Source organism: Aspergillus eucalypticola (assembly GCF_003184535.1).
Source record: "Aspergillus eucalypticola CBS 122712 chromosome Unknown BO83scaffold_51, whole genome shotgun sequence".
Classification (NCBI taxonomy): domain Eukaryota; kingdom Fungi; phylum Ascomycota; class Eurotiomycetes; order Eurotiales; family Aspergillaceae; genus Aspergillus; species Aspergillus eucalypticola.
Window position 1 is genome coordinate 14,609 of NW_020290325.1, and position 24,968 is coordinate 39,576.

A 24,968-nucleotide genomic window follows, 5' to 3' on the forward strand; every position below is an offset into this window, starting at 1 on the left:
TAATTCCTGGCTCCCCCTCTGTCAGATCGACCTCAACCTCATCTTCCGTTTGATCTTGTCTTACGGTACCATGTTCGGTGACTTTCCCGTCGACAACAAAATAGTCCTAGTGACAGGAGGAGGATCCGGTGAGGCCTCAATTTGACCCTTACTTCACTTCACCCTTTCTCCACATCACACTAACGCACCACTCAGGGATCGGATTGCAGCTTTGCCGCCAGGCCGCCGCCAAAGGCGCCCGAATCATCATCGCCGGTCTGCGCCTCATTCCCGAAGCCCAACAGTTTGTCGACAGCTCCGACGCCGTTATCTTTCAGCGTTGTGACGTTCGTAACTGGGCCGAGTTGCAAGCCCTCATCCAGCTCTCGCAAGACAAATGGAACGATGTCCCTGACGTCTATGTCGCATCGGCCGCCATCTTTGAACCCGTACGTGTTTCTTCCTAACCAAGCATTTCTCGGTTCATCAAATATTTCACGATCTCCTCGCTCACGGAATTCAAAATCAGTCATGGTCCAGTTTCTGGGAAGACTCGGAAACGACCGACTACGCGTGTATCGACATCAATGTCAACCACCCTATTAAACTTACTCGACTGGCCATCCGAGCCCTCCTGGGTAAGGATAAGAAGGGTGTCGTATGCCTGGTCTCCTCTATCGCGGGAATAAGTGCTTCGATCCAGAGCCCCCTGTACTGCGCATCCAAACATGCCATCTGGGGCTTCGTCAAGTCGATGACCATGCTTGACCAATTGGAGGGCGTGAAAGTCACTTCCATCTGTCCAGGGTATTTCATCCCCTTTTATCCTTCGATTCTCCGATTTCCTAGAGCATGCGCTAATGTCAACCAGCGTTGTCCCCACGCCTCTGTGGGACTCCGTCCCCGGTGTCCGCAAGCATCTATCCTATGACCGAGTGAAACATGTCCCGGCAGCAGAAGTGGCAGAGTACATGCTCGAGCTGATCCAGCAGGGCAAATATTCCGGCGGTTCAGTGGTGGAGATTACCGGCTCCGGCCCGGACGGTCGTAGAGTCATCCCGCCGTGGAATGTCTCGCCACCGAAGGTGTATGCCGGTGCGGATAAGGAGATGCTGGCTAACTTCATCGAACCGGTCCGCGCAGCGTTGAAGAAGGAGCGAAAGGCGAGACTGTAATCATTATACCCTTTATTAAATATACCCAGTGAAGACACCTAGAGCATCAGGACGGAGTTACTCACCCCCAAATATCCCTTTCTGTCCTGACTCTTCCATGCAATACACCGCATCAGTTATCTATAGACGTGTCTCTGCAAGATCCTGCGGTTGGTATTTCTACGACCACTGCTATCTAATTCTATTGATAAACATGTAATAATACTTCAGTTACCTCACTTTTGGTCTGATACACTTTGCCTGACTGCAATTCCCCCCCTCTGGTCATGTCCGTGTGCAAACTCAGTGGATTAGCCTCTAGCATCTAGAACCCACCATAACAGACGTTCTATAGCACTGAATCCTGGCCAATTACTTGGCAAAGCCCTTTGAATTTGCGCAATGTATGGTAGTCCAATGATCAAGACTTTCGGCATATTTAGAGGTATGATAGTGAGACCCCTTAGTGTAAACCATTCTGAAATAACTAATGCATTAGGCCAGAAGAATAAATGTGCTACTTAAGCACGAGCGTTTCAACTGACTTGTTTCATAGTAAGCCCGTGGCATTTGTAGTGAGGGACATCCTCATATATAGATAATAGAAAGATGACAATAATCAAGTATAGACAGTAGTGACTAGTCACTGGAAACTGTTTAGTCATATTGAATTGAACTAAACTGCCGGGAAATTTCATCTTAAGCATCTTTTAGGGCCTACTTGTATTATGGGTGTGTTGGAGCAGTAGTACAATTCATACTACTCAGTAGCAGGCGCAATGGACCCGGCCAAAATATATATGTCTGGGAATCACAAGCAACGAGTGCCACTATGGGCTAACACACTCGTAGTATGTTCCGCAACGGTAGTATATTAGACGCAGATGCTTGTATCTTTGATATACTATTGTGTCTCGCGTTACGGTCTCCTTCATCAGCTCTCTTACGTGTATTGTCATGTCCTATCCTCTCACGCTGTCACGTCTCACTTAGTATCCAGCAATACGTTCCCGAATTCATGCACATGATGGCATATCTTTCCTAGTCCTGAAAGTACAATGTTCAATGCGGAGTTCCAATCTTGATATGTTGTATATCAATAAGATGGCCAATAGGCCAATTATAACTCGAATACGGGCAGCGTAGAAAATGAGTTCTACGATATTAGCATAACCTAAGGGTTACATGGTCAGCAGAGAGAGCTTCTAGATGGCCATTTGTCAATGCAGCGGCGTAGAGAGACTGGAATTTTCTCTGGCCTTATCTAAGATAGCCCCAGAAACCATGTAGCGGCTCTCCTAGGCCTTTTAAAGGGTGCCTGGAGAATGATTTTGCTGCACGCGGTCTAACATATTCCAGCAAAGATTTTTATGAGAACTATTGCGGCAGGCGAGCGACAATCAGACGAAACACTATGCTCCTAATGGAGCGTAGATCGTGCAAGGATTGTGGCACCAACTTAGTAATGACGGAAGATCTCGAGGTGTATTGGACTGGTCTATGGGAGTGATGGCACGATATACAGAGACTGGTGCGTGCGCTATGCTCTTTAGGCCTTTGAGAACAGATCACCAGATTCGACTGCTTACCCTTACTCCCCGCTCCATTCCGATTCCTCTCGCTTACTTCTCGCTTCAGCTCCCTCACATGGGATCTAAGGCGTGGCGAAAGACTTACCCGGTACTGCATGGTGCAGGGTAGCAGTCGAACGCTTCCAATCAACATTTTATAGAAGAAGCCTTCGCTGAGGAATCGGAATACAGGCTCACTGCCTCGTGGATTCTGCTAAATGGGTCCACGAGCCCCCACTGCATGAAGACCTTGCCCAAGAGTATAGTCAATCTGAGCTCATCATGATCAGGCCATAGCATCATGCCACGATGCATCTGCCAAACATAAGACGAGGACCTTGCCTACTTGCTCAATTCTGTGCTGCGATAGATTCGAACAGCAGTGTCAGCCGGCCCCTCGCCGAGCTGGCCCTATTCACTTAATGACTTACCATTCAGCTCGGGAAGGGCTCGGAAGCCACTGCGTTGTTGCATCCGACACTCCCGGTTCCTGCAGGACCATGTACTTCATTGTTGCTTGGAGGAGATAACCCCCCACCAACCATTCCATAGCGGCAGTACTGGCTTGGCAGTCAATGAAAGCATACCTCACCAGTCCGACTCCGGGGTGACCAGAGGCTCGAGACGTGTTTCTTTAGCTGAGACACTTCTTCCTTATCTGACGGCTGAATCAAAATGGGTGAATCCTCATCCGGGGGTTTCCACCAACTTGCCCCCCAAGGTTACCGGCTTATCAATCGTGACTCAACATGATACTCCAGAATCCTGCAGCGGTTTAGTGCGGGATTGATAGGGTCACCACCCCACCGAGGTCCTCCATCATGCTTGAAATCGAGAGGTTACATTGGAGTGCCAAGGGAAAGCTCCCATGAGGGGGTTATTGCCCAATGGCAGGCGTTCAGTTTCATCTATTCGACATGAGGAGTATGCAGGCCGCCGACGGAGCCCGGCTTCACCTACCTAATCAGGCTTATCCCCGGTAACGGATCATTACTGACCGATGCGCTGCTGACGATCGCTATCGTGCACCGCCATGGTGGTATACCCGTCTTCTCGTTCCCGCCGGCAGTGGTTTATTCCCCGTATTCTTTCCCCCAAGCGATGACCCTGAGCCGTGTCTAGGTACCCGCTGGGCCCTGTGCCAATTATGCTCAAAATAGTTCCGATTTCAAAGGGTCGCTTCGCTATCGAAGGGACGATGCTGACGACGCGTCGGGTCTGGATACGGCAGGTGAATTGTGGATCTGCGGCCTTCCCGAAGGAACGCCGTCTGGGGTTAAATTCTAATCCGACTTCAATCTATCTGGACGTTCGAGGTCCTCATCCTGCGCGGCTTGCAGCATCGCCAAGAAGACTTATGCAGCGCAGCGCTAATAAGCTGTCTGCAGCTGTGGCCAGCTAGTCTATCCCGGTTGGGTCGAACCACTTGACGACACCGTCGGGTGCAGCCGTTTGTCTTTTCAAGAGGAATTTCCCCTCCTGTCGAGAGATGTGTAGGCTTCATCTCGAGACCCGAAGGCTATGCTGTAAGTCACCGACTGGGAAGTACATAGAGTGGGATGAATTAACTGCGACATTTCGGGGTCAGGAATGGAATTAACCTGCCAATGAGACCATCCCGACGGGGCATGTGAAGGAGAGATGGTGTACTCTGCTCACGGTGGGCCGAACCGAGTGGACTCATCCCATAGTAGAGCCGGCCGATCTCCCAGTGTCCTTTTAACGGATTACAACTGCTGAATACTATCCGGAAAGGTCGTTCGGCCCGCCGATGTCTGCAGGACCTCCTCCGCCAGCCAGTGAGAGACAATGCATTATTGTTAGTGTCGGATGGCCCCCGATCGTCGTGATCAGCACTTCCCAGCGAATTAGTTTCGCGTTGGTCTTCCTTCCGCGGTCTCTCTCGTCGAATCCGATTTCCGCACGCTGGCTTGGCATCTCCATCGCGGCTTGGCACAACCACCTGAAGTCTATGCCGCCTTCCACATCCGGCACCCTGGTTACTATTCCCAGCATCTTTCCATCACTCCAAGTTTCTGCAGATACTTAGGTTATGATAACCTGGATCGATAGTCGCCATCAACTCATCCACTCACCCACAATGCCCAGACTGTGGAGAATGTGGGTGGAAGAATCCTATTGTGGGAGGTTTACATCACAGCCATTTACAGCGGCCGCTCTGGCACGATGGCCTTCTACTACTGACGGTCTGGCCAGCTCACTCAATATATTTCTCTACATGGCTGGTATCTCATATGCATGTGCAGCCTATCACAGTCCAGATAATCCAGTCTCCATCAGCTCCATTCTTCGGAGTATATTGGCCTCGACTTCATTGAAACCTAAGGGAGACACCTGAGGACCATGGGCTAAGCTCGCCATCGGTTGCTACACTGATGCCAAGTGATCGACCTTGTTTGCAGGACGATCATCCCTCGGTGCACCATAGGTACCTTTATCGAATCGGCTGCACGAGAATTTCAGTCGCATCGAGACAAGGATGCCGAATAAACTATTATCCATCACAGCGTGATATTGATTGTACCGAAGAGGAATCGGGATCGCGAGTTCACTCCAAGATAGCTATATAAACCCCTTGGACATGCCCTCCCAGTTACCTCTTCAGTCTTCCACTCGCATCGCAAGCATCCTCACATTGTCAAGCATCTCTGCAGCACTTCTCCTGGATTCAATATGCAAATCAAGAACGTCCTTAACTTGGCCGTTGTCGGCAATGCCCTCCTGGCCACCGCCCACCCGGGTCACCATGAGGAGCGTGAGGCCCTTCAGCAGCGCTCCTTCAAGCGCAGTGTGGCCCACGGTCTGCAGAAGTGTGAGGCCAGCCTGGAGGCCAGCGGCCTTCACGCCCGCGCTGAGGCCCGTCGCCGCGCCGTGGTCGATATGCACCGCCGTCAGTTGCAGGCCCGTGGCGACACCGCTGAGGTGTTGAACAAATCGCACCTGTCCACCCGTCCCATCTCGTCCAGCACCCCCGAGACCGAGGTCTTCAACGATGACAAGAAGATCTGCCTCCTCGGACCCAGCGCTGAGGGTGAAACCGGACCCTACTGGATCCCCGGCGAGCACATTCGCGGCGACATCCGTGAGAACGAGCCGGGTATTCCTGTCACCGTCGAGCAGCAATTCATTGACGTCGAGACCTGCCAGCCCCTCACTGGCATCTACACCGAGATCTGGGGCTGCAACGCCACCGGTGTCTACTCCGGCCTGGTGGCTGATGGCAATGGTAACTCCAACGACCTGGCCAACTACAACCGCACCTTCCTTCGTGGTGTGCAGCAGACCGATGAGGACGGAGTGGTGACCTTCAACACCCTGTTCCCCGGTCACTACGCTGACCGCACCACCCACTACCACAACATTGTGCACTGGGGCGCCACTCTGCTGCCCAACAACACCCTGGCGGGTGGCTCCATCCCCCACATTGGCCAGATCTTCTGGGACCAGGACATGATCAGCAAGGTCGAGTCCACCTACCCTTACAACACCAACTCGATCCCCATCACTACCAACGCAGAGGACCGCGTGGTCACCGTGGAGACCGAGAACGCCGACACTGACCCCTTCCTGAACTACGTCTACCTGGGCGACTCCCTCGAGGACGGTCTGTTCGCCTACCTCACTGTTGCCGTCAACACCTCGGCCATCCACTACCCCTATTGGACCAACGTGTACACTGCTAGTGGCGGCGAGTCTGTCTGCGGTACCTGCGATGGTGACCCGGACGCTGTTGACGGTGGTCTCCCCACCCCCTCTGCATCCGCTTCCGCTTCTGCTTAATCGCAAGTCGAGTCTCGACGAGGAAAGGAATGAAAGTTTCTGAATGATGAGTGGATAGTTTTGTATATTTAGACTAGATGATGTACCTGACGGTGCTACTTGATAGCTCACGAATATGAAAGAGTTGATTGGATACAGCTCCCCCTTCGGAAACTGGCCGATTCGTAAGCACTAATGACTAAGCGGAGCGCTCCGAGGGCCTAGCCGCGTCGGGAATCCGGGATTGATAAATTCCGCTATTTTCCCGTTTATCGCGGGCTTTGCTCGTTCCCTAGTACAACGATCTTGTGGTAGGATGGAATCAGGGAATGTGTCTCGTCTTGGCATGCGGCATCCTTGCCTGTTCTATGACTTGTTAACCAATTCGACCGTTGGTGAAATCGTTCTTGACTATGGACTAAACAGAAGCAGCTTCTCCCGGTGAGTGAGTGCAGTCCGATCGGCTGCTTTGCTGTGTCGGGTTTGCTGTGAGAATACGATGGTATCACTAGATGCTGCATGGGAGGTTAAAATCATTCTTGAGGGTTATCTGCATCACATGGTTCCTGGAATGGTCGGTGTGGGAGTGCAAATAAATGGCGGAAATAGGACATATCAGACGATGCAGCCTGGAGTGATACCAAGTTACTCAAGAACTGGCGCTAGTATACAATATATTGATCTATAACTAGTATTCGGCTTTAGTCAGTCAATTACAATAGTACATGTTTTCAGATCCTATCTGGTAACACGACAACAACTGTTTTGTTATGATACGGTGACTGCCTCCCTGGTCGTAGTAGAGATACGCCTTGCAGGAGCGTTGTTGAAACCAATGCTTGTACATATTCCCGAGGAGATCTGATCGCCCGCGGCAGCTAAACAGGGATTCGGTCGATCAATAAGCCCAGAATCCGGCGCTGCCGGCCACTTGATCTTGGGATTTGATAGAACTATACGAGGAATTGTACGGGATCTGGTGAGGGTTATGGTGACCATAACCCCACTAGAGAGCTTAGACAGGCATCACTATCATAGCTACCAACAATCTATCTGGCGTACATCTAGTATCTGGTTATCTAGCTGTCACGGATAAGTTTAGAATCGGCCCACCTAGTGGATCCGACCATCTTATTTCTCTTTGTCAAATTCTGGCTTCATCCTGACATGACTCACATTCCCGAACCATTCCCGAGCGGAAATGACATCCATTTCCCCTCACACATTTTCTCCTCATAAAGCTTCCCTCCCAAAACTCAATTCCCGCTTTTTTCTTTTTCCTTCTTTTCTTCTTTACATCTCCATATATCCAGTAAAACCTTCAACAGGGTTGACACACAATGATCGTCAAACTCACCCAACCATACAGCTTCCTGGATGACTACAGCGAGGGTGCTCATCCACGCCTACTGCAGTCCCTCCTCCTCACCAACGCCACACAACAAACCGGTTACGGCACCGATGAGTACACACACGAAGCTCGTCAATTAATTTACTCTCAAATACAAGCCACCGACGATGAAGTCGCCATCCACTTTGTCCCCAGTGGAACGGCCGCCAATCTCATCTCTATTGCCAGCTGTCTGCGGCCGTATGAAGCCGTTCTGGCTGTAGAAACCGGACACATCCTGGACAAAGAAGCCGGAGCCATCGAAGCCACCGGTCACAAAGTCATCCCCGTGCCCGGGGTCCGGGGGAAAATGACCCCTGAGAATCTCGAGCGGGTCTTGGATCGCAATACCTTTTTCCCGCACATGGCCAAGCCGCGGCTGGTGTACATCTCCAATGCGACGGAGGTGGGCACGATCTACACGCGGAGTGAGCTGCGGCGGCTGTCGGAGACGTGTCGACGGCGGGATTTACTGCTGCATGTGGACGGAGCGCGATTGGGGGTGGCGCTGAGCGCCGAGATGAATGATCTCACCCTGCGCGACATGGTCGATTACACGGATATCTTCTGGATCGGTGGCACGAAGATGGGCGCCTTGCTGGGCGAGGCGGTCGTGGTGCGCAGAAGTCTGGCCGAAGGTTTTGAATTTAATATCAAGCAGCGCGGAGCCTTGCTGGGCAAGTCTCGCGTCATGGGAGTGCAATTTGCCGAGTTGTTTCGGGATGAATTGTATTTTGAGCTGGCTAGACATGCCAATGCAATGGCACGGCGCATTTCGGCGCAGTTTGAGCGCATGGGATGGGAGCTGGCGGCCGACACAGAAACCAACCAGGTGTTTGTCGTGGTACCGGATGCGATGCTGCATCGGCTGGCAGAGCGCATTCGGTTCTACGAGTGGGACAAGCGTGAAACTGGCACGGTGATTCGCATTGTGACATCTTGGGCTACGGATGAGATGGCGGTGGATAAACTGTGTCAGTGGCTGGAGGCCATCTATCAGGCATAGTTGGGTTTGCTTCAACCTTAATGTCATGATAATAATACCCGAGCTATCTAATAGAGAGACAGAGAACCTGACAGACAAGAGTTTAATATGATGAACTAATGAGATCTCCATGAGTCAATCGGAAAATTAAAATGCAACCCTAATTTAAAAATAAACAGAGAGAGACAAAATGGCCGGACCAGATTATTGGAGAAATTACTTGATGGAATCCACTTGCTGCAATTTCCGTGACAAAGAATAGGGCATTCCCCCTCATTATTCCCGATATCCCTTCCGTTATTCCCGATCATCGGGAATATAATCTTGATACCCCTCACGTGCCCCTCACACAATTTCCGCCCCTCAATTCTGGCCATTTCCATCTCAATTTATTCCCGCGTCGGCTTTGAGGTGGTTGCAACAATGCGCCTGTCCATTTCCTGCGACAACTGTCGGTAAGCTAAGCTCCCTCACTTCCATTCCATTCCACTCCAACCCATCCTGTCCAATCACCTTTATCAATTGCTCACTTACTAGACAATCCAAGGTCAAGTGCATCCACGATGGCCATCCTCCCTGCCGTCGCTGCCACCGCCTCAATCGCGATACTTGCGTCCTGACCGATCCGCGCTCTCCCGGTGTGCGTACACCCCGAACCCCTCGCAGAGCCAGCATCAGGAGAACCGGTTCAGGTTCAGCATCAGCATCAGGGATACGAACAGGGACAAACACAGCAGCAAACACAACGAGGACAACCGCGACCACTCCCACAGCCAGCTCGCCCGCTCTTACGCCGACTCCTCCTCATTCCGCTAACCCCATCACTGCTATCGCCCCGGCCACTCTCATCGCAGCATGCGACATCTATCGCAAGAAATTCCCCGTCGTCAACTTCCTCCACTATCCCTCGCTGATCGCCGATCTCTCCCACAATGCCTCCGCGGTTGAACCCGTTTTTCTTTCAGCTCTACTTTCTCTATGCGCCCGCTTCATGCCCGACGCCGCCCTGGCTGCTCCTGAAACCTACGCCGAGTATGCGCGCTCTCAGCTGGCCCATCGCGCCTTCGAAGCTCCCTCCCTCTATCTTGCCCAATCCCTTGTCATGATCTCGCTGTATGAGTGGGGGTCTGGTCGGCCTTATCGCGCGTGGATGTGCAGCGGTACTGCTCCACTCAACTTACCCCTTCAGCCCGACCATCACTGACACAATGGACCGATCCAGGCATGGCCACCTACATGATCCAATCCCTCCTCAAGACCGCCGATGACACCATGGAACAACAACCCCTTCTCGACCTGCCCGCCCATCGCATCACCTACGAACAGCTGGTCCGCACCTACTGGTGCTGCTTCGCGCAGGACTGCGAGCTCAGCTCCGGCGCCCGCCAACACTTTGCCCTCTCCTTCCGCCAGATCTCCGTGCCCCTCCCCATCAGCGATTCCGATTTCACCTTTGGGAAAGCAACACCGCGCTTGATGCCGGCGGACATGAACCGCTCATCCTCTTTGGCACTGAATCTATCCATCGATCGGGGATTGACTATCGTCACACGGGGCTTTGACATATTCGTTCGTATACTCCGATTTGCCAATGAGAGCCGTCGCGGTCGGGCGCAAGGATCGGCAGGGCTGTCTCTTCGCGCGTGGGAGATGCTCAAAGCCGAGCTGGACGAGTGGAGGGGGCTTCAGGACGCGACGGTGCGGTATCCCGAGACCAATGCGCAGGCGCATGTGGCCTTGGGGTCGGGGGAGTTGTTCGCTTATATCAACCTGGTGTATTTTATGAGGTGTGCTCATCTGACCGTCCTGATGTTTGATGTGATCCTTACTGACAACGATAGTATTCTGTTCCTTTACCGCGACCGCTTCCTCTCCACCCCCAAATCATTCATCGACCATCAGGATCCCGCCGACGACGAAGCCATTGACCACCTCTTCGCGACAGCCCAGCACATCGGCACTATACTTGCTGCTCTCGAGGCCTGCGCTACTCCTGTCATTACCCCTTACGCAGGGTTCAGCGTCTTCGTCGCCGCCCATATTAACATGTATGGGACTGTCTGTCCGGGCCGGTACCCGGGGGGTCTGGCGCGCGCGCAGGAAGAGAAGAAGATGAATCTGGAGTATCTGGAGCGACTGTGTCGGTTCTGGGATGTGGGTACGAGCTGGGTACGATGACCCCCACACCTCCTATCCAATCTCTTTTGAAAGATTAACAGGTGATAGTGGCGAACCCTCCAAGAAGCCAACCGGTTCTATGAAACTGCCCGAACCACGGCCCAAGGCCCTACAGGCGTTTCCCGTCCGGAGCATCTCACCCTGGCTGGTACCCTTGATGAATACGGCGACATTCGTGTCTCGCGACCTGAGACAGCGCCCGCTTCACGACGCCGCCCAGGAGTATCCTCGGAGGGAGTTGGAGTGCGACGCATGTCGGTGGCCGAGCTGACAGCGCCAGGCGGTAGTGGAAGTAGCGGTGGTAGTGGTGAATGGGCAGATGTGGAGGCGGAGATGTGGCAGTGGCCGTTTCTCGACGAGAATTGGTCGCTGGGGTTCGACACGGGGTTCGAGTCGGCCTGGCCGGGGTTGAGCTGATGGCAGCGGGGTTGGCCTGTATGAGTGATGAATGTATGAGTGATGATCACAAGTATAATCAATGTAATCAAATACAGTCGGAAACTGTTCTGGTATCATGGCCATCACAGCGACTACAAGTCCGCGATAGATTTATATACGGAAATGGAGCCCCCAAACTTGGACTGCTTCAGTTACCCGTACTATCACTCTGTATATTCAATAATGACATCCATCTAGACACAAAGAAAACAGATTGAGACGGTACAAAGTAATGGATTATGCTGACAATAACGACCAGGGGAGACACCGACTGGGAGAGCATCCGGAAATGGTTGCATTCGAGATATTTCGGCGACGGGGGGGTCAATGGATCTGCACTGGGGCTCTTACACATTCAATGCGACAACATCGTATTTGGAACAGTTCGGGATGTGGGCGCAATTGTTGCGACCTCGGTCGGCGTACTAGTAGATAGAGCACAGGCCTCCAAGTCGGTACTAGTATTATATTCAATAGTGGTTCGGTCTGCAGGACGGTGCTAGTTGCTGAGGTGAGTGCGCCACGCTCAGTCAGTCTTTTTCTCAGGAGTAAGAGGGCGCATAATGATATGTCTCAGATGTTCGTAGAAATCAACCACCGACGACATAGTACACCACTGCAATCAAAGCAAGCACAGCATAGTAGGACCTGGCAGGTGGTTCCGAAATTCCCAAAACTACAGAATGCAGTTTCAGTCGAATACTGCTAATAATATATATTCTCTCCCCTGCAGATTAAGTTGGAGTGAGTGCATACGTGGCTCACGTAGAATAAGCCCATCGGCGAGTACTTCTAACTACGTCTACCGTTGTGAGCGGGGCATGTTCAACCGGCATTACAACTAAGTGTTTAGTTTTTTCTAAGTTTTGCTCCATCGGGGAATAAAGGCTGTGACGGTAAAGGAGAAAATCGCGTGGAATCTAGAAAACGCGGTGGAAAAACACTAGCATCATTTTAAGGTTAAGCCGGGAGTTGATTTATTGCCAGAACGCGTCGATCTTTGGCGCACACAGAATATGGGTTAGTAAGTGGAGATGAGACGGACAAACCACGTAAGATGGTGCGTGAATGCATCATCACACGCCTTTTAATCCCTTTCGACAACGGCATTAAACTTGAAGGAGTTGAATCCGTGGAGTGACTACCGTAAGTAGCGTGGCGCAGATGTCGACTCTGTTCAGAGTTGGTTTCACTCTGCTATTCTTGTGCTTCGTGATGGCCTGTTCGGCGTGGCTGGGTTTCCGTGGGTGGACCATTCCCAAAGGCGCTCACCAGTTCGACGATCGGCCGTTGCATTTGCCCAGCCCTCTGTTGGGGAGAGCGAAGCTTTTAGCGGGAAAAACGCCTCGGTTGGCTCCAGATTTGGTGTGCTTGGGCTAAATTCTTTTCCTCACGAAGTGGTGCAGTGGAGTCAGGGTGGAAAAAGGGGTGTAGTGAGGGTTCATGTTGTGGATATTGGTGATTCTTTGCTCACAGTGATCACGAAGGGAGTAATCCCGGCTGGGATTGAAAAGGATACCTCATCCTCTACTGGAAACGAACAAGATAAAGCCGGTGCCATCGCAATCCATCGCTAGAAACTAATGACAAGAAACGAACAAGCAATGGGTGGACCAAAGCCGCGTGGCCGCTGAGTGGCCGACGACCCACTCCGGATCCCCGAAGCCAATCACCGAGTCAAGCGCTATAAAAATAAACCTGCGAAAGCCTCAGCCCTAGTTGAGGCACGTTATGGAGTACGACGACTGCCAACAAGATTGGCGTGGCAGAGATTTCGGCTCTCTCGCCCATCATCTCGCTCGTCATTCATATTTGAGGGCCTGTCGGTAGTTCTGTTCCGATGGGCCCTACAATCCCTTCTCTACCCTGAATCCCCTCTGCCTCATCCTCTCCCTCCTCTTCCTTCATCCTCCTAACTACTTGTACCCGACTTTGCTGCTGCCTATATCCGACCCCTCCTCCAATCCATCATGCAACTCCGCTATCTGCTGGCGCTCAGCGCCCTATCATCCGCCGCTCTTGCGCACGCGGAACCCGCGGCTGGAATTTTTTCGCTGTCACCGCAAACCGAAGCGCCGGTCGCTCAACCAACATCCATCGTTGATCAATACCTCAAGCCCAAGCGGTATAACCGGTCTTTGAACTTCCAAAAGAGGGCGACCACCACCGATGATACCACCACGACGGATGCAGCCACCACCACTGCGGACTCCACTACATCCGAGTCGACCAGCACTACCGAAGCCACCACCACCTCCGATACCTCCACGACCAGTGCGACGACTACCGCAACTACTGCCACGAGCACCAGCTCTAGCAGCAGTACCACTTCTTCCTCATCCTCTCAATCCACCACCAGCGCCACCTCCACCACTCAAAGTACCACGACCACCTCGACGACCACTAGCACCACCACCTCCGCCACGAGCACCGTCTCCGCCGCGCAAAAGGAGCGCGACCACCGCGGAGAGATCGCCGCCATCGTGACCTTCAGTATCCTCATTATTATCTTCCTCGCCCTCACCTTCTTCCTCTGCTTCCGCGAAAAGGCCAAGACCAACCGTCTGGCCAAGAAGGCCGACGCAGGAGCCGACTATTCCATGGTGCCGCTGGCCGATGGCCGGCCCCAGAGCGAGGCCAAGTTTGACCGCGCCTCTATGATGTTCGCCTCCAACTCGCAACTCAATCTGGATCAGATGGCGAGGAGGCCTACCTCCATGGCGGCTAGTGAGACTCTGAGTGTGCCGATGAACCGGACGGCACCGGGGACGCCTTCGGATGAGCATCGGGCGAATATGGTTTGATTTGGAGAATAGTTTAGGGTGTATGAGTTTGGTCTGATAACCAGGACAATGTTCGACATGATTGCAGCATGACATTACCGATCGGAGTCGTCATCGTGAGGATGATAGATTTACTCCTTGGTATCTTGTTTGTTTTTCTTCTTTGTGTATATTGGATGTTTTGTTCTTCAGCGATTTGAGCCTTCTGTATGATCGTTTGTGGAGCTTTGTGATATCAGATGCATATGCATAGCGTTGTGGAGATCCGTCCATTGCAGACTGTCAGTAATTTGTAAGACCCGCATACTTCTGAGCTTAGCATACAGTTGCTGGGAGAACTATGCAAGCCGTCTTGTAACATAAACTGAAACAAGATACAACAGGGTTGGAGGTATTATCTTGATTCATCGCCGACCACACAACCATTGTCCGAACCATACCCATCTAAAGAGACTTCTGCATTCATGAATTTCTTTAATCCCGATGATACCATCTAAGCCTAGTGAAACCATCCTTCCCATCTATAACGCAATCGGCGATATCTGCAGATCCCAGCACCCTCCTAACGCCGAAAGCCGATCTATACACCACACCCGGCTGAACATAAATATCGATATCTGCCACTTACAAACACATACTACATAAATCACCATCCATATCCAAATAAATACAAAGATACACATTTATACTACCATGCCCCAGCGAATCCACTCCACCGGCTCCCTCGACACCTTCAACCCCATCCTCGTCACCCCTGTCATCGGCACCGAATTCCCCAAAGACAGCTGCAACATCGTCGATGACATCCTCAATGCCCCGAATGCTGAACAACGTATTCGTGACCTTGCCGTGCTCGGTACATTCCCTCCCATTCATCCCACCCACATCATAAATACCCACCCCTCAACCCCAATACTCACAACTACCACAGTAGCAGAAAGAGGCGTCGTCTTCTTCCGCTCCCAGCACAACCTAACCAACGACCTCCAAAAACAGCTCATCCTCCAAATGGGCCACCTCACCACCCGCCCCCCATCGCACGGCCTACACATCCACCCCGTAACCAACGACTCAAGAGAATTCGGCGACCCCGACCCCCAAATCAGCACGATCAACTCCGAAGGACGGAAGAAGCTCTACAAGGGCTCGGATTATACCCGTATGGCGGCGGTCTGGCATAGTGATATTGCGTTTGAGAAGGCCCCGGCCGATTTCTCCAGTCTTAGGTTGACGCAGTTGCCTGTTACGGGGGGTGATACGCTGTGGGCTTCTGGGTATGAGGTTTATGATCGGATAAGTAAACCCTATAGGGCGTTTTTGGAGGGGTTGAGTGCGACGCATGTTGGGGAGGGGTTTAAGAGGATGGGGGTTAAGGTTTATGAGGGGGAGAGGGGCGCGCCGGTTAATGTGGGGGATGAGTTGGAGGCGGTGCATCCGGTAGGACCCTTTCTGGAATTGCTGAGGTATGAAGTGGTTGGCTGATGGTGGGGATAGGTCGTTAGGACGAATCCGATTACGGGGTGGAAGTCGGTGTTCCCGATTGGTATGTTTATGTTGTTGGGTGCAGTGGGTGTGAGGTTGGACTGGTGTGCTGATATGAATAGGGGCCTTTCCAACTAAGATCAACGAATTGAATCGGAAAGAGAGTGCGAATATGCTGCAGTACTTTCATGATCTGATTACCTACGGTCATGATCTACAGGTGCGGTTCAAGTGGAATGAGCCGAACGATATTGGTATGTTGGATACTCCTTCCACTCACGCAAATACTGACGATATAGCCATCTGGGATAATCGCAGTGTGTTCCATACGGCCACCGGTGATCACGAAGGTTTTGGGCCTAGAAGTGGCAATCGCGCTGTTGGTGTGGGTGAGGTGCCTTACTTTGATCCCGAGAGTAAGTCGCGGAGGGAGGATCTGGGGATTGAGGATACGCTGTCTCCCGCTCATTTGTAATCATATTATTATTATGTGCAAATGGGTATCTGCTAGTTCACATCTACTCCGGAGTAAACCAGTTTAGTCCATCAGACATGTCCATGCTTAATAGGTCGTTCGACCATATCTCCGGAAACATGTCGCTGAATGTGTGCCACAAGTCGGGTGTATCTGCTGTTGCAGATCCCGGCCCGGTTAGCCCTCCCATAGGGGGCAACGGATACTGAAAGTCGAACCAACCAGCTGAGAACTGAGTGTCCCCAGTCGTTACGTCAGTCTGTGCGCTCACACTCCCAGAATGTGGTGTGGGAATAACGTCCTCGGTATGGGAATCGCTTGGCATAGGATTGGCCTTTGCCGCATCAATGACATATTCCATCACGCGATTGATGATCATCTCCAGCCCGTCTCGGTACTTCTTCAGACTAGGATTTCTCTCTGCCATGACGAAGAGCACAGAAGAACAGGCTCGCAGATCGTTCGACACGGCTACTGTCCACAGTTGAGGGGCTCGGAAAAGGCAAAGGCTATCTCGTTAGTTTGAATTCTACGGTAATGGAAGAAAGGGAACTGCCCACCAAATAGTCAATCCAGCCATATACAGCGAATTTACCAGGAGAAAGGAGTACCCGGACGAATCGCGCTGTCGTAGCCGCTTGAAACACTGACACATCTGCCCCGACGCATAGAGGCATTTCCCAATTAAAGGATCCTCCCGCGTCAAGACTCCCACAAACCGCTGAAGGAGCATCCGAATGGCGTTGTTCCAATGCATATGGACGAAATCGTCTTCTTCCGGTGCCATTGCCGGCAGCGATACTTCAAATGCTTCCAACGCAGCAAGCAAAGGTGTCGTCTCTGGGACTAGCGTTGCAATATTCTTGTCTGTTCGATAAACCCGGGTATGAATCTGTGACATGATGCGTTGCAACTGTGCCAAAGCGATAAATCTCCGAAGCTTCCTTCCGTGCGCCGGCTCGCGCGGAGCCACTGAGTCCTGCAGAGCCTGCTCAACGAGCTCGTCGCTGGTACACGAATCATCCAGATCCGCTGGAGCATGGACATCAATATCCGCCTCTGGAACACTGAACGGCCGTCCCAACGACCAGGCCACGTATCGCTCAACCAGGTAGACAGACCAGAACAATCGCCGGCGCATCTGCCCTTCATACGGTCGCATTTTCCGATACTGAGATTCGCGGTGCAACCCTAGATCGATACAAATGCGCATGGCTAGACCTATCAGATACCATACTCTCGTGGCAGACGATGTTCGCATGTGATAGAGGACGAGTAACATGAGTGCTTCGATGTTCATGTAGGACTGCGATTCCCCGAGAACAGATTCCAGCTGTAGTGCCATGGCTACAAACGCGCTCGGAGGCGTGGAGTCGTAGGTCTCGGTCATTTGTAGGATAGCTGCGCCAATGGCGTATACCATGAAGAGTTTGAACCGTGCAGCCTCGCTCGTCTCATCTGGCGGGGACTTTCGTACGGTCGCATGCAGCTGCATCAGTTCCGCCCGATCAAGAAACGGGAGACGGGTATGCATGTCTTTAAAGTAGGCACTAAGGAGGCGTAGACCAACAGCCTCGCTCGGTAATGCAGTGCTGGCTGCGGTCCTCTCGCAACCCGGCGGAGGCTGGTGGTGACTGCCATTGATGGGGATGGATCTCAGCCAGACGGCGTTTTGCACCAGACGGCCCAGATCTTCTGCAATGGACATTCCTGACGAGGGTCCCAAATACGCCAGGTTGTCGCTCCCCTCATGGCTCATTGCCAGCATCGAGACCACTCCAGCTCGGGAGTCATGGGGTTGTAGTTTTGCGCCCGTTGGCAGCTGTTCCGCGGGCGCATCTTCATCCGGGGGAACCTGTTCCAGTGCAGCGGATAATTGCGCTTCGAGCACTTCGATGCGGCGCACCAAAGCCCCCTTGGACATGGCATGGTGCCAGGAGGGAACGGACTCGGATCGCAGACAGGGCTGTTTGGCGGATTCGCAGCCAGTACAGGTTGGATAACCGACGCATCGCTGCTTGCGTCGGTGGCAGCGTTTACATGACTTGGGGATGCGTTTGCGAATCCTTCCTTCAGCGCTCATGACGGGAGGTGAAGGTTGGAGTGAAGAGGATGGGAAACGGAGAGCAAAGGATGATCCGTGGTAATTTTCCCCGCATCTTTGGAAATGATCGATTCCTCTGCCGAGGCGCCAATTCGAGTAGTTAGTAGTTACCGGGCTGGGCGTGGCGGTGATGAGGCGATGGTGCCGCCAACGCACGCCATCGCATTGGTGACGGTTTGCTGGCCAACCATACTGAAGCATTTGACATGGTCGGAGAGGTTACCGACAGGCAGCCAACGTGAGGTTCGAGACTGAGATCGAATATATCCGCGGGGGTACCAGAGCACTCTGTAGTAGCAAAATCTTCATCACCACGCGCAATTCTGGGATTAGTGTATTCGCCAGAGAAAATCCATGTAAACTATACTGACTCAAGTATTAGATAGGTACCCATACCTGTTTTCCATTTCAGGAAAATAGGGCTGCATCCATTGTTGTCACGTCCTGGTCGAAGCAGTTGTTGTCAACATGTACGCAAAGCTTCGGCCATTATCCCATCCAAGGCAAGATGGCCGAGTGGTCTAAGGCGCTGCACTCAAGTGAATTCCGCTTGTCCAACTCAGTTGGATGTATTGCAGTCTCGAAAGAGGCGTGGGTTCGAGTCCCACTCTTGTCATATCCTTTTTGTTTTTTCTTCTTCCCCTTCTGTTCTTCCCGTCCCGTGTGATCGCTCGGAAGGATAATAATGCTATGCCTTTAAAAGGCATAAAACGGCCCCAACAATGCCTCTTATACGAGTTATGCATAGCTCTCTCGACTCCGTAGCAATGATTTTGTATGTAAAACAACATATTGCCCGGCCGATTCCTTCCCTCTTTTGGGCTCTCTCCTACATGCCGGATCCATAGAAGCAACTATTACCCCGATCCTCCCTCCCGTGGCAGCCTTATCGGGACGACTGTGTGACAGTGCATCTGTCCCATGTACCACAAAGTCAACTTCCCACATCAAGATTCGATCACGACACCACAAATGCTTACTTAACAAGAGCTATGTTGAACAAGAGTCCAGTATGCTTTTGAGTCTAACTGTCAACTTGACTGATTGGATCACTGGCCAGCTTCGAGATCCATGGGGAAGTGGGCCGCCCGACCCAGACTTGCCGTCTCACTCAGCTTAACTACATCAGCTAGTTCCCACCTTCATCATCATCAGCTTACTTCTCTTTTTCATAAACCTCTCAGTTACTGTGGATTTGTGGTAATGTCGATCGCAAATTATAGAGTCACCGAGCACATCATCCCCGCGTGTTATGTTCGGGAGTATGCGGGCAGCACCGTGGACCAAGAAGATGTGCTGCATCTCCACATCAAGCAATACACGCCTCGCCATCTAACCGATTCCGTCCCAGATGATGCTGTCACCATCATTGCAGTTCATGCTGTGGGCTTTCCCAAGGTAAAGATTTGGCATTCAAAGCCATTGGATAAGAGTAAGCTAATTAGGAATAGGAGCTCTACGAACCACTCTGGGATGAGCTTCTCGCACGATCCGCTCATTCCAACTTCCACATCCGCGGTATTTGGATTGCAGACGTTGCCAACATGGGCATGAGTGGAGTACTCAACGAAGATAAATCCAGCATGGACTGTGCGTGACTGTGGTCCTTCCTTGCCCAGATTCCATTATACCCTGCTAAAATCGCCATGTTCTAGGCTCATGGATGGACCATCCCCGCGACCTGCTCCTGATGATCAATCATTTCCGCGATCAAATGCCCCGACCGCTAGTGGGAGTGGGCCACAGCTTCGGAGGTACCATTATGTGCGTATCCATCCACGACCCTAGATAGATGGTTGCTGATCATTTTGAAGTACGAATCTGGCACTTATGCACCCTCGTCTACTAACTTCAGTCATCCTCTTCGACCCGGTAATCCAACGACTACCTCCCAAGATGGGCTTTGGTGCTGATCCGCCCGGTCCAGTCAACTTTGCCTTGTGGCGTGACGATGTCTGGCCGAACCGGGCGACGGCTGCTGCAAGTTATAAAAAGGTGTTCAGAAAATGGGATCCCCGTTGTCTCGAACTAATGGTACAGTATGGGTTCCGGGATCTGCCCACGGCCCTGCAACCCGACCTTCCTGACAAGGCAGACCCTGCCGACCCGCCTGTCACGCTAACCACGACCAAGTATCATGATGTGCTGGGCCAAATCCGGGAACGGTTCCACGCTGGAATGACGGATGGCCAGATTCAGTTGGATCGCTCAACACATGCGGACGTGGATCCCTCTGTGGCTGTCCTTCCAGTGTATCGCCCTGAACCATCCAGTACATTCCATAAGTTGCCATCATTACGACCGTCGGCTCTCTTCTTGCTTGGCGAAGCGAGTTACTTGAATCTCAACGATCTCCGGGAAGGAATCAAGACCTGTGGTCAAGGGGTTGGGGGCAGCGGGGGAAAAGACAAGGTCAAGGAGGTTACTCTATCCAAGCAAGGCCACTTCTTCGCCTTCGAGGTGGTGGGAGAGACAGCCGGCCATTGTGCCAGCTGGTTAGATGAGGTTATGCGCGGATACCGCGACACTGAGCGGGAGTGGAAGGAAAAGAGACAGAAGATGGCTAAACGCGATCATTTGGTGCTGAATGATGAATGGCGCAGGGTGATCAAGTCGCCCAGTTCATTCCGCGCCGCCAAGTCACGGAAAACCAAACTATGAAAATTTTTCATAGTTGTCGCACTATTACAGTTCACATTAATCGGTTGCACAATAAGCAATGGCAGTGGAACAATACTACGGCACTGAGGATCAATGACGATGACACTATAGAGTTAACAAAGCATAGTAATTTGAACTCTCAGAAGATCAACTTAGAGCGTGAGACCAGATGTGTCATATCAGTTTCAATACCCACTTTGTGGGGAAAAGCCCCGTGCAGATGTAACATTGCGGGAGATGATTGCAACGTCATGACCTGGGCCTGGGTTGCTTACTCAAAATATGATGGCTTCATAGAATTTGACTACACAAGTAGTGTCGTTTGTTAGGGCTTGATGTACACTTTGAACGACGTGATGTTTCCCACTGCAGGGGACGAATAAATCTCATCAGGATCCCAATTAATGCTATTATGGATGTATGTCTCCTATGATTGATACAATGTTCTATTTCGTCTAATACATACTGGGTGAGAATGTTTCGAGCAATGTCACAAATAAATCCAAGTAATCCAAATGATGTAAAGTCGGTCCAACAGCAACTCTTACTGCCCATGTTTTCGTCATTGCTTTATCAAAGCCTGGTATAAACTAATCGTGGGATCCCAGTGAATGATTCTGAACCAAACTTCCTTAACCTTTGATTATTTCCTATTGCCTCAAATCATAGTATTGTTTACATATAGAGGAGTATAAGAACCATGCAGATCACAACTATCATCGCACTTCTCGCGGCCAAGTATGCTCCCTGAACATCGCACCTTCATGGGTCCATTGACTGATTATCTATAGCCTTGCCGTCGTACAGGGCTGTAAGTGCTGGTCTGGAGATACCGTGGATTTGGCTTCGAGCCAGGACTGTTGCTCCACTGAATGTTGAAACAGTGATGAAGGCAGTGTGAGTTGCATGATCATATACAAGTGTTTGGTATTGACAAAACACTAGTGTGATTCCGACTGCCCTGGAGCTGATGTGTGGGATTATGCGATATGTTGCGCAGCAGAAGAAGAATGCAGCGATTGCGAATATGGCTGTCATTTATAGGGATATGGGAGTACTTAGTATGAAATAAGCTGGATAATTGGATCACAATCATTCATTGCAGAACGGTCCTATGCTTGGAACAGACTATGGATTTCAGTTCCTATAACAGGTCCTATAATCAGATAGAGCTCTCATTCCATCCTTTCCAACATGCTATAATCACAACCACCCTTGTAAAAACTATCATACACCCAGCAGCATCACAACTAAAGCACATCCCTCGGCAAAAACAACGGCATCGAGTCCTCCCACATCGAGTTCGTCATCAACTTCTTGTTTTCCCCATCCTTATCCATAATCATAATCTGTCCATACGGCTGGAACGTATCATCATACAAGGCACACTCGAACCTGAACCCATACATGCCGGTAGACCACATAATCCGTCCATCCTGCGACCACACCGCATGCGCATCGTTGGCACCACTGCTCGTCAACACGCGCAGATCTGTCCCATCCGGTCGAATGGTGCACACATCGTAATTGTAGGTGCTAGTCTTGCGCGTAAACAGGATGAGCTCTCCATCAGGAGAGAACTGGGGCAGATTATCCCACTCAGTTGTCAGCACGGTTGTATTCCGCGTCTCGAGATCCAGTACCCGTAACCCGATCTCGCTGGCGTTGCCGTATGTCGCGGTGTCGGCTCCCCATACCCGATACACTACTTTCTTGCCGTCCGGTGAGAAGCTCGGGAATCCATTGTTCAGGGCCCCGTCCTCGGTGATAGAGTAGCTGCTGTTTACGAGAACCTCGGAGTAGCTTCCGTTGGCGGTGGCCCGCACGATCCATCCGCCGGAGGCTTCTCGAGTCTCGAACCAAAATCCCACGCCGAAGACAAGCCACTCGCCGCAGGGGGACCAACTGGGCTGGTAGGCGCTCAGACCTGTGGTTTCGTTGTCGCTGACAAAGTCTGCCGTGCTGGGATCGTAGACGAGTTGCAGGTCAGAACCAGTCGTGTTCAGCGTGACGATGGACGAGTTTCCCAGCTGTTTCTGTGTGATGGCGATGCGCTCCTGGTGCGAGATCTGGGGGAAGACGTCCGTGAACCGATAGTCCCAGTCGCTGTCCCAGCTGTAGAGTTTCTTGTACCCCGCGCGGATGCTCCAGGTGGTCTTTTCGTAGACTACTTGCTTGCCATCCGGGGACCAGGCCGGGGACCGGAGGGTCCCTGAGGTCGTGTTGACGTACAGTCCTGCGGTGGTGTAGAAGCCCTCGCTGGTGCCGCCCTTGAGGGTGTAGGCGATGGTGCCGTTCTTATCTAGGTACTGCGGGAATTGCTTGACGCCCGAGCCGGCGACTTCAACACGCACATCGGTGCCGGTAGCGAAATCGACCGACATGATGGTTGAGTTGGCCGTGGTGATGGTTTCCGGACGGTGGGCGTTGTAGGTATCTTCCCGGGTCATTTCGTAGTAGACGATGCGTTTACCGTCGGCGGACCACTTGGGAGATCCCAGCGAGTAGTATGGCTTGGAGATGATCTGGCGGAAGTCGGAGCCGTTGGGACGGATGGCGTAAAGGGAGAGCTCTTGTGTCGTCTCCCAGCCCGTGCGGCCGAGGAAGGTCGGCACGCCGTGTCCGTCCCATTGGGTGTTGCGATCCGAAGAGAAGGCGATCCATTCGCCATCGGGGGACCAGGCAGGGCGGAGATAGCTCTCCATGAGGGAGGAGTTGGCGGCAGTGCTGGGGGTATTGGTGAGGTTCCACTGCGCGCCGGTCTGCAGGTCGAGGACCCAGATGTTTGCCTTCATGTTGTTGGCGGTGGAGACATAGGCTGCCAGACGGCCGTTGGGAGAGATCACGACGGAGTCTTCCACTGCCGGGGTGGCGACCAGCTCCTGCAGATCAGAGCCGTTGGTCCGCACCCGGTAGATGTCAGAGTTACCGTCGCCGTTGCGCTCGCTGGTGAAAGTAATCCATTCTCCGTCGGGAGAGAAGGAGGCGTGGTACTCGAAGACGGGGTCAGAGAGCAGTGGACGCTCATTGCTGCCGTCCGTGTTGGCAATGTATAGTTCAGAGGTGCCAGGAGCAATGCGGTTCATCATGAACACGCCCTTCTTGCCGACGGTAGGGGTAGTAGAGGAGGTAGGAACAGTTGAGGGGCTGCTCTTGGATGCCACCAACCCTCGAGACATGTGAGCGTGTGCCTTCACCATGTCATCAATATCCATATTCGCAGTGTGTGCGAAGGGACAGCCTCCAAGGGCCGGGACGGCGGCAAGGCCAAGAAGGGTGAGGAGGGAGCAGCGCATGGTTGCGGAGGACTGCCGGATACTCTGAGTCTTGAGCTGATCTTCGAATGAGCGACGCCTGAGCGGAGAACTGACGAGCGAGAAGACGGTGGTATTTATGCACTCCGACCTGGAGCAAAAGCGCACTTGCCCCGCGTCGGATGCAGATTTTGCTGAAACATTGCTAAGCGTGGAGCACTGTTCTGTGAAATCCACTTGCGCGTCCCTTTCCTACAGGACTGGGGAGGATACCGGCTAAATCATGTACCCGGTGGATATTGAGATAGTCAGGGTGATGTGGGACATGTGGAATCCGTGCACAATCCTTCTTCATACCCTAGCGAGTCCTGCGCGAACTGGATACAGTGCAGTCAGACACGTTGTATCTGTTCGCCTCTGCCGGGTAACAGATTGATAGGATTCGACCGGAGCGCAGAGTGTTTGACCAACATCGTATTGTTTCGCTGTATATCTGCTGAAACTCCAGATTTGCCGACAGCTCACGCTCCCATTGGTATTGGTGTAGACGGCCGGATGTTGGCGGACACCTGAGTATCAGATAAGTGCTGTACATCCATCTGCCAAGAGTCCAATGATTTGAGGCATGAATAATGACGCGGCCGGAGGATTCTCTCCGATGTCCGTTGTCCGACGATGGTCCGCACCAGATAAGATGAAATAGCATTGTGTTCGCATCTATTGGAGCGAAAATT

General features: G+C 52.1%; 9 protein-coding genes and 1 non-coding gene across 10 annotated transcripts; 8 read left to right on the forward strand and 2 right to left on the reverse strand.

Annotated features, from left to right (window-relative positions):
* The first annotated feature begins 47 nt into the window (after positions 1-47).
* BO83DRAFT_383661 (15-hydroxyprostaglandin dehydrogenase) lies at positions 48-1,330 on the forward strand. Its single transcript, XM_025532516.1, has 4 exons — positions 48-128; positions 196-428; positions 509-786; positions 851-1,330. Exons 1-4 carry the CDS (start codon positions 71-73, stop codon positions 1,152-1,154), a joined length of 873 nt encoding a protein of 290 aa, XP_025381950.1. The 5' UTR covers positions 48-70; the 3' UTR covers positions 1,155-1,330.
* Positions 1,331-3,409: 2,079 nt separating this feature from the next.
* BO83DRAFT_383662 (uncharacterized protein) lies at positions 3,410-4,400 on the forward strand. The gene has a single exon (XM_025532517.1). The coding sequence runs from the start codon at positions 3,852-3,854 to the stop codon at positions 4,104-4,106; it is 255 nt and encodes an 84-aa protein (XP_025381951.1). The 5' UTR covers positions 3,410-3,851; the 3' UTR covers positions 4,107-4,400.
* A 768-nt stretch (positions 4,401-5,168) lies between these two features.
* BO83DRAFT_383664 (intradiol ring-cleavage dioxygenase) lies at positions 5,169-6,548 on the forward strand. Its single transcript, XM_025532518.1, has one exon. It carries the CDS (start codon positions 5,399-5,401, stop codon positions 6,503-6,505), a length of 1,107 nt encoding a protein of 368 aa, XP_025381952.1. The 5' UTR covers positions 5,169-5,398; the 3' UTR covers positions 6,506-6,548.
* Positions 6,549-7,824: 1,276 nt separating this feature from the next.
* On the forward strand, positions 7,825-11,454 carry BO83DRAFT_326991 (PLP-dependent transferase; the record flags this gene model as incomplete). Its single annotated transcript, XM_025528064.1, has 6 exons — positions 7,825-8,835; positions 9,407-9,503; positions 9,597-10,019; positions 10,082-10,646; positions 10,701-11,028; positions 11,086-11,454. 6 exons carry the CDS (start codon positions 7,825-7,827, stop codon positions 11,452-11,454), a joined length of 2,793 nt encoding a protein of 930 aa, XP_025381953.1.
* A 1,787-nt stretch (positions 11,455-13,241) lies between these two features.
* Positions 13,242-14,551, forward strand: BO83DRAFT_383667 (uncharacterized protein). The gene has a single exon (XM_025532519.1). The coding sequence runs from the start codon at positions 13,446-13,448 to the stop codon at positions 14,277-14,279; it is 834 nt and encodes a 277-aa protein (XP_025381954.1). The 5' UTR covers positions 13,242-13,445; the 3' UTR covers positions 14,280-14,551.
* A 400-nt stretch (positions 14,552-14,951) lies between these two features.
* BO83DRAFT_460399 (TauD/TfdA dioxygenase family protein) lies at positions 14,952-16,215 on the forward strand (the record flags this gene model as incomplete). Its single annotated transcript, XM_025537202.1, has 5 exons — positions 14,952-15,107; positions 15,255-15,695; positions 15,753-15,801; positions 15,863-15,994; positions 16,040-16,215. The coding sequence occupies 5 exons, from the start codon at positions 14,952-14,954 to the stop codon at positions 16,213-16,215; spliced, it is 954 nt and encodes a 317-aa protein (XP_025381955.1).
* On the reverse strand, positions 16,205-18,324 carry BO83DRAFT_373315 (uncharacterized protein). The gene is made up of 2 exons (XM_025530031.1): positions 16,776-18,324; positions 16,205-16,724 (listed from the first exon to the last, which is right to left on the reverse strand). Exons 1-2 carry the CDS (start codon positions 18,296-18,298, stop codon positions 16,259-16,261), a joined length of 1,989 nt encoding a protein of 662 aa, XP_025381956.1. The 5' UTR covers positions 18,299-18,324; the 3' UTR covers positions 16,205-16,258.
* Positions 18,325-18,821: 497 nt separating this feature from the next.
* On the forward strand, positions 18,822-18,935 carry BO83DRAFT_t271. Its single transcript has one exon. It is a non-coding gene; the product is annotated as a tRNA-Leu (tRNA).
* Positions 18,936-19,324: 389 nt separating this feature from the next.
* Positions 19,325-21,149, forward strand: BO83DRAFT_383669 (alpha/beta hydrolase). The gene is made up of 4 exons (XM_025532520.1): positions 19,325-19,717; positions 19,771-19,909; positions 19,975-20,083; positions 20,134-21,149. Exons 1-4 carry the CDS (start codon positions 19,523-19,525, stop codon positions 20,978-20,980), a joined length of 1,290 nt encoding a protein of 429 aa, XP_025381957.1. The 5' UTR covers positions 19,325-19,522; the 3' UTR covers positions 20,981-21,149.
* A 1,081-nt stretch (positions 21,150-22,230) lies between these two features.
* Positions 22,231-24,276, reverse strand: BO83DRAFT_412848 (dipeptidyl peptidase IV/CD26, N-terminal domain-containing protein; the record flags this gene model as incomplete). The annotated part of the gene is made up of 1 exon (XM_025534446.1): positions 22,231-24,276. The coding sequence occupies one exon, from the start codon at positions 24,274-24,276 to the stop codon at positions 22,231-22,233; it is 2,046 nt and encodes a 681-aa protein (XP_025381958.1).
* Positions 24,277-24,968: the final 692 nt, after the last annotated feature.